The sequence below is a fragment of the Abrus precatorius genome, unplaced genomic scaffold, assembly GCF_003935025.1.
Source record: "Abrus precatorius isolate BTA unplaced genomic scaffold, Abrus_2018 Scaffold11, whole genome shotgun sequence".
NCBI lineage: Eukaryota > Viridiplantae > Streptophyta > Magnoliopsida > Fabales > Fabaceae > Abrus > Abrus precatorius.
The window spans coordinates 19,714,439-19,722,795 of record NW_020874303.1 but is presented as its reverse complement, the minus strand read 5'-3'; the positions used below and the strand labels follow the sequence as shown (position 1 = coordinate 19,722,795).

The 8,357-nt window shown below is 29.8% G+C and overlaps 2 protein-coding genes across 3 annotated transcripts; both read right to left on the bottom strand.

Annotated features, from left to right (window-relative positions):
* Window positions 1-1,524: 1,524 nt before the first annotated feature.
* On the bottom strand, window positions 1,525-3,947 carry LOC113855772 (inositol oxygenase 2-like). The gene is made up of 11 exons (XM_027487405.1): window positions 3,917-3,947; window positions 3,684-3,822; window positions 3,268-3,349; window positions 2,960-3,164; window positions 2,684-2,743; window positions 2,507-2,559; window positions 2,299-2,421; window positions 2,016-2,085; window positions 1,828-1,906; window positions 1,656-1,737; window positions 1,525-1,551 (listed from the first exon to the last, which is right to left on the bottom strand). The coding sequence occupies exons 1-11, from the start codon at window positions 3,945-3,947 to the stop codon at window positions 1,525-1,527; spliced, it is 951 nt and encodes a 316-aa protein (XP_027343206.1).
* Window positions 3,948-5,497: 1,550 nt separating this feature from the next.
* On the bottom strand, window positions 5,498-7,973 carry LOC113854167 (inositol oxygenase 2-like). Of its 2 annotated transcripts, XM_027485052.1 has the most exons (11): window positions 7,852-7,973; window positions 7,618-7,756; window positions 7,422-7,503; window positions 7,103-7,307; window positions 6,779-6,838; window positions 6,609-6,661; window positions 6,402-6,524; window positions 6,229-6,298; window positions 6,042-6,120; window positions 5,868-5,949; window positions 5,498-5,764 (listed from the first exon to the last, which is right to left on the bottom strand). In XM_027485052.1, the coding sequence occupies exons 1-11, from the start codon at window positions 7,880-7,882 to the stop codon at window positions 5,738-5,740; spliced, it is 951 nt and encodes a 316-aa protein (XP_027340853.1). In that variant the 5' UTR covers window positions 7,883-7,973; the 3' UTR covers window positions 5,498-5,737. The 2 variants fall into 2 exon arrangements, with proteins under 2 accessions (XP_027340853.1, XP_027340852.1); XM_027485051.1 differs by having other exon boundaries at window positions 5,540-5,764; window positions 5,868-6,120; window positions 7,852-7,937.
* Between the last annotated feature and the right edge of the window lie 384 nt (window positions 7,974-8,357).

The following is an 8,357-nucleotide window of genomic DNA, read 5'->3' as shown; positions in this document are numbered from 1 at the left end:
TTTAAATCTATAATTTTTTTCTCCAAATCTCATCCTCTTGAATTAATATTTAAGCTAAAAAATAATTATAGCCAGAAAATATAATAATATATGTTGTTAAGTTAAAATTATTAAATAAAAACTCAAATTTACTTCATTTAATAAATTCATTTAATAATAATAGATATATAAAAATTATGTTATGAATTGTATTGCTACACGTAATCGACTTTTTAATTAAATTCATTCATCCAACCACTCACAGGTGACAAACTGTCTAGTTGCAATAAATATATCCCTCGTTTCTTACTAGGTTTAGGGTTTACAATAAAAGATTTTTACTATTCTAAAAAAATTAACATGCATTTCAATATTTTAATAAAAATAATAATAAACAGTAATTTTATATTAAAATATCATAATATTCAGTATTATTAAAATATTAAACTTTATATTTTTTTCTAATTTTTAATAAAAAATTTAGTATATATAGTTTAAATGTTTTTCAATGCATATAAAAAAATTGTTTACAAGTAATTATTTTTATTTGATTTCTCGAACGTTGAGAATGAGAATCGATCATGAAACACTGATGATTCTGGATTCATTACACGTAACTCCATCTTCACTCTTCTCTTGCACGACTTTTCTTATTTTTATTTTTTTTCCTTATATCAATGCAACAAACCGACAAAAGCCTTTGCTGCAAAATCGTAGATTATTCAACGTCTTATTTTGTCTTCAAGTTCTATCACAAACTGCAAATGAGATTCCGCGTTGAACAATCTTATTTTTCAAATTTCTTTCACTTTATCTACATTGTTTGATTTCTCCATTACAAATTTGTCTACATTGGTGTTGCAAATGTTCTTTAAACTAAACAAATATTTAATGCCAAAATTTGTAAAATATGTTTTCTATATATATATTTTAGTTTGGATATCAGTGGCATAAATAACGCGTAAATTGTTCTTTTTAATTAACCATATTTGTTAATTAGATGTAACTTATAGGATAAGGGAAAATATAAGTAACTCTTCTTGTTATAAAATTATTAACTTTGGAAATTAATTATCCTCTAATTTGTATATTTTAATTTAATATATTTTCCTAAGTTTCAATTAGAGTAATTGTCCAGATTTTTTTACGTGGGATTTAAAAATATTATATACCAAAATATGAGATTTTAGGAAGGATTATAAAAATATGAGGATGCAAACAAAATTATCATTAATAATTTTTTATTCCTTATAACTTAAAACTATTTTTGAATTTCATAAAATTAACTAATTTTATACAAAACTAGTCAACGACTTTTTTAAAAATTAATTAGTTTTATATAAAAATGACCAATAACGATTTTTGAATTCTCAGAAATAAAAAATTGTCAATTGATTTTTCTTGCATTCTTATATTTCTATATTTTTTCTCTAAAATTCCATAGTTCGGTATATTACATTTTCAAATCTCATAAAATAAAATAACCTAATTTGGCCTTTAGTTTTTCATTTCTGGACTCAACCACATCTCCTCAGATCATGCGGTTCACCATTTAAGCTTCGCTGGGAAATACTGCAAATGGCCCAAGAAAAATAAGAACTTCACATAGAAAAACAATAGGAAAAAAAATAGAAAAATTGACGAATTCTTCGAAATCATCCGAATTTTACTCTCACCTTCTCAATGAGTGAAAGATAGTATGGCTTAACTTCTTCAACATCAATTAAAACTTTGCTCTTGCTGTAGAGATCATATTTGCTGTACAAAATCGAATATTAATGTTATGTAAGCAACAATAGAAGACGTGTACAAATAAACCAATCTACATAAGTTAAAATAGAAACATACTTGAATATTTTGAGCCACTTCAAATTCTCAATATCTTCTTCATTCATCAAGTGAGTATATGCACCTTCCTTGTGTAAAGCTGCAGATTAAATTATATGTTGCTGTCATTATATTTTATGGACATTGAAGGCCTACTTACAGCACAAGTTTATATATATGTAAGGATAACTGATCATAAAAATGCTTACGATAGAAAGAGTGGTATCTAATAATGAACAATCCTGGTGATGGCAAAGTAGTACCATTTTGCTTAGCAACCTGCACAGTCGAGTCAGCCATGTATTAGACCTTAAATTTAACAGAGTGCTAAAAACTAATATTATTTGTGACACTATATTATTGTTTCCATCTTCTACTTATTTTTTATCTTTTCTATGTACACGTGTCTCAGAAATATACCTACCCTGCGAAAGGATACCTAAAGATGTTCACTTCTAGTAGGAAATCAAACATTTTTCAATATAGACTCACCAAATACATGTAATCATCATGTCCCCATGACATCACTGCGTTGTCTAGTCCACATCCTTCAGTGTAGATCCCATTTTTAGTGTTATAAGCAAGACATTTGAAATCTGGGTTGTCCTTGAAATACTACAGCAGGAATGAAATTTTAGTTAGTTAATAATTTACGAATAAAAAAGTGTCATTACTAGGTACGTTAGAAATAATTAATTACCTTATGGTGAACATTTGATTCATCAAAAGCGCAGCCTAGAGGAAATGTATCTCCTGCAAATATCCCATAAACTATTCAGTTAAAATGTTGGAATCAAAGTGTTAAATACAAAAACAAATTGAAAGTACGTTGGAAAAAGAAATCTTATTTGGACAAGGATTAAGGAACAGTTCTCACCAACAACTGCCCATTGAGGAAGTTCACCAAAGCTAGGAAGGAGAAGAATCTTTCCAAGATCTAAAACAAGCCAAAAATTACACGTTGATGTACAACTGGTGCTATATTTTCATATGTAGTGTGACCCAAATCCAAGAAGGCAGGGGTTACCCTATACTGGGTCAAATGACAATAAGGATGATTATGCCTTTAAATTTTAAATTGACCCTTTGGCCAACCACTGTAGCATATATTGAAAGAATGTCCTAAAAATAAGCAAATTCAAAGCGTATGTACCATGGATAAGAGCGGTCAAATGTAGCCAATCTTCATTAGGATAGTCTTTTCTGATGGCCTCAGCTGATTGCAACAAATGTTGAATTTGAGGTTCATCCAAATCAGGATCGCTATCATCCACCACTTCATTAAGTAGCTCACAACATTCCCATATACCCATTTCTCCTTTGTCTAATTTCATATATTCCTCCCTCATTCTCTTGACCTACATTAGCGTTTAGCATATTGGATTTCGGTCAAAGTTACATTTCCTTCCTATGAAATCGCCAAGTAAGTAGACATATTTGGTGAAAATAAACTTTTCTTACAAAGTCATACGTCTGGTTGATGTGTTGCAGCCTATAAAATTCCTCCACACCCTTTTGCCTCTCGCTTTCTTCAGCATAATTTCTGCCAAATATTTTCCACTGCCCCACATTGGTTTCATTAATATATACATATGCGACACATTAAATAAACAGATTTTTTTCAATGTAAGAGTGAGATAAACAATCATTTATCATTAGATCTTATCATACATGGTAAAAATTAAACTTTTTTAATCTTGATCATTTATATACAATTGTATGATTTGAATTTACTTGTCTTACCCTTCCATTAAAAAAAAATCTTCTCACCAGTATATTTCCTGCATACGTATATATCATATAAACTATAACGGCTAAAAACCTGAGCAGTCTTGGATTCATAAAAATGAACAGAAAATATGAAATGGAATTGAAACCTGAAGGAGTGGCCAAATGCATTCATTTCTGGGGCCTTAAATTCATCCTCTGACATCAGCTTTGGCAGGGGAAATTCAACTTCCAACACAAGCTCATTGGTTTCTTCAGCATGCACGTTTTTTCCTTCAAAATGTGAGCCTGAAAGCATGTAAGGTGACCCTAGTTATAATGAGACTTGTGTGGTAGACTAGGAACCAAATTAAAATAAAGACAAAAAGAAAACAAATCACACCAAGATCAGGTTGTTCAATGACTGTGATCATTTTCTGTTACACTGAGATAATGTAACAAGAGGAGCAAAGAACAAAGGAGAAGCAGAACAAAAGTGAAAGGGAAAGAAATAACTAAGAAATGGACGTGGCATCCAACTTTGATGAGAGGGTATATAATAATGTCCCATGAAAAGTCATTGCCGGGGAATTTGGATTTTTGGAGTCCTAAGCTGGAAAAATCACTTGTGGTCTTCCAAGGATCTTCCAAACATAGGAAACGACTTTTTTACCTCTTTTTACCCAACAAAATTGTTACTTTGCTACACAACTTGGCTATATTATATGCTAGCACCGATCAATTCGCATTTTCTGTTGTTCTTATACGGTGTTGCTTTTAGGTTTAGTTATGACAAAAATTTAAAAAATATTAATTTAAAACTGATATATAACTATATAACAAGTAGTTATGAACCATTTGAATGTCATTCCATTAAAGGTCTTTCATTAAAATTATTATATGGTCTTTCATTTTTATGAAGTTTTAATTTTATTATTTTATTGAATTCATCTACATGTTTCTTAACATTTTGTATTCTCATTTTTTAAAATTTAATCCTTTTTTTTTACATTTTTAGTTATTTTTAATTTTAAAAAAATTTCAATAAAAATACCATAATTTTAATAAACTAATTTTAATTTTAATTTATATATATAGTTATTAAATATAAAAATATATAAATTAATATAATACCATTTTATTTTATTTTTGTTTAAAATTATTCTTGCACATTCCAAAAAGATAACATTAAAATAATTTTAATTCAATATTTTTATATTTCATTAAAATAATTTTTGTTTAATAAATAATATTAACAAAAAATAATTCCAAAAAATGCCCTCACACTACTTTACTTGTAACAATGCGATTATTAATAACAATATTTAAACAGCTAGGAAACAAATAATCCCTTTATAATAATTTAGAATATATATTTTTAATTAATTTCATCCCTTAAAAAATGAATTTGTTGGGTAATAATCAAACTCTTTAATAAAATACTCTTTTAGAATTATCAATAAGTCCCATCATTTTCAATTACGAAAAATAATCACACGTTAATATTTTTATGGAAGTATCCTAATAATATCGCTGTATTTAAAAATATTGTTTCCTACGCTTGTATGGTAATTAAATGTGCATCATTAAAATATTTTAGCGAGGAAATTTTCTTTAAGTTGTGTGGTTACAAAAATTAAATGATTATTTCATTTCTTATTTATTTGATCAATTGATACAGTGTAGAATTAATGATTGCCGAATCAGTAGTTTTAAGCACAAACGACAACAAAACACTCAACCTTTAATACAATGTAGAATTAAAAATAAAAAATAAAAACAAGAGTCAATAAGTAATTTAAATGCAAATTAAATTAAAGTTTCATGTATTATTATAACCATTAGGATTCCAAGATAAGTTGCAGAACTACCCATTACTGGATGTTTGTATTTGTTTGATCAGTGAATGTATTCATTACCTTTGTATTTATTTATTGTTCAACGATGAAGAATGTGATGCAAATAAGAGGCTCACTTGGACATGGGAAGAATGGCGAATCACATGAAATCATTTATTTATTTATTTATTTAATGGATATAAAATTAATTATTTGTGGAATTCAAATGAGTACATCAATGCGTTATGATATAATGAATTGTAATCTGAATTCGTGTATAAAAAAAAGAAGGAAAATGCTCTGATTTCAAATAATTCTGAATAAATAGAAACCAATCTCCCCGAGCTCTTGACCTCGATCCCAATCCCTTACATTACTCATATGATTCACCATCTAAGCTTTGCTGGGAAATACTGCAAACGGCCAAAAAGAAAGTAAGAAACCCACATAGAAAAACAATGAAAAATATAATAAAATGAACAAAAATACACAAAATCGTCCAAATTTGACTCTCACCTTCTCAATGAGTGAAAGATAGTATGGCTTAACTTCTTCGACATCAACTAGAACTTTGCTCTTGCTGTATAGATCATATTTGCTGCACAAATTGTATAATAGGTAATGTAAGCATCTATAAAAGATGTATACAAATAAAAAAAAAAATCTACAGAAGTTAAAATAAAAGCATACTTAAAAATTCTGAGCCACTTCAAATTCTCAATATCCTCTTCATTCATCAAGTGAGTATATGCACCTTCCTTGTGTAAAGCTGTAAAATAAATGTTGCAGTCATTATAATGCCTGGTCACATAATGCCTACTTATAGAACAAGTTCATATATAAGGAAAATTGGATAACTTAAAATGAAAATGCTTACGATAGAAAGAGTGATATCTGATAATGAATAATCCCGCTGATGGCAAAGTGGTGCCATTTTCCTTAGCAACCTGCAGTTTTGAGTGGACCATGTTTTAGATCTTAAATAAAGGCTATATAATAATATATAAAAAAAAATTCAAACGTGTGATGAACTATTATATGTAGACTCACCATACACATGTAATCATCATGTCCCCATGACATCACTACATTGTCTAGTCCACATTCTTCAGTGTAGATACCATTTTTAGTGTTATAAGCAGGATTTTTGTAATCTGGGTTGTCCTTGAAATACTGCAGCAGGGATGAAATTTAGGTCAGTTGATACTATAGGATTAAAAAATAGTGTCATTAAGTTTCTTAGAAGAAATTAATTACCTTATGATGAATATTTGATTCATCAAAAGCACAACCTACAGGAAATGTATCTCCTGAAAATTTCCCATAAACCATTCAGTTAAAATGTTGGATTCAAATTTAAATAAAAGAATAAATTGAAAGTTGGAAAAACAATCTTATAGACATAAGGTTTAAGGAACAATTCTCACCTACAACAGCCCATTGAGGAAGAGCACCAAAGCTGGGGAGGAGAAGAATCTTTCCAAGATCTGAAACAAACCCAATAATCATAGGTTATTATTGGTTGAAAATATCGCTGACTCTTTTAATATACAACTGGCACAACATTTTCATATATGATATATGATGGGACCCAAAAATCCGAGTGGGCAGGGGTAACCATACCAGGTCAAATGAGGATAAGAATGATTATGCTTTTAAGTTTTAAATTGGCATTTTGGTCAAGCAATTTAGCATATACAGAAAGAATATTCTAAAAATTAAATATATTCAAAAAGAATATTTCCATGTACCATGGATGAGAGCAGTCAAATGCAGCCAATCTTCATTAGGATAGTCTTTTCTAATGGCCTCAGCTGATTGCAACAAATGCTGAATCTGAGGTTCGTCCAAATCAGGATCGCTTTCATCCACCACTTCATTCAGCAGCTCACAACATTCCCACATGCCCATTTCTGCTTTGTCCAATTTCATGTATTCCTCCCTCATTCTCTTAACCTGCATTAGCATATAGCAAATTGAATTTTGGTCAGCATTATATTATTTTCCTATGAAATTGCCACACAAATAGACAATAGACACACATATTTGATGAAAATATACTTTTCTTACAAAATCATATGTCTGGTTGATGTGTTGCCGCCTATAAGTTTCCTCTACACCTTTTTGCCTTTCGCTTTCAGCATCATAATTTCTGCCAAATATTTGGCCCATGTCAGTTTCATTAGAAAAAAAAAAAAAGAACACTTCAATGTCAATAAGCTATTAAAAAAACTGAAGAGCATAGAATATGAAATGAAATTGCTACCTGAAGGATTGACCAAATGAATTAATTTCCGGGGCCTTAAATCCGTCCTCTGACATCTGCTTTGGTAGCGGAAATCCACCATCCAACAGAAGCTCATTGGTTTCTTCAGCATGCACATTTTTCCCATCAAATTGAGAGCCTGAAAAGCATGTAATGTGACCTTAATTATGATGAGACTTTTGTGCTAGACTAAAAGCAATATATAATTAAAACAAAAGGAAAAACCAATCATACATAGGTCAGGTTGCTCAATGACAATGGTCATTTTCTCTTGCACTGAAACAATAACAACAGAAGAGCAAAGAACCAATGGAGGAGCAGAACAAAAGAGAAAGCAAAAGAAATCACTTTGAAATGGATGTGGCAGCCAACTCTAAATTTGGGTTTATATAATCCCAACAAAAGTCCTTCCCGGAGAATTTGGAAGCTTGGAGTCCTCAACAGAAAAAAACTTATTGTGGTCTCAAAATATAAAAACTATGCTATCCGAGGAACTTTCCAAACATAGTAAACAATCGTTACTTCGATTTTGCCAATTAGGATTTTACTTTACGACAACTTGGCCTTATTATATCAACCGCCACCGTTTAGTTCGATTTTTCATTTGTTTTTATCTGTCGTGTTTTTTACGCATTAGTTACGACAAAATTTAAAGGGTAAGACTACTTCTACCAAAAGGTGAAACAATAATCTAAAATGGTAAAAGTTCTTATTGCCAATTGCCTGAAGCTGGTTGACAA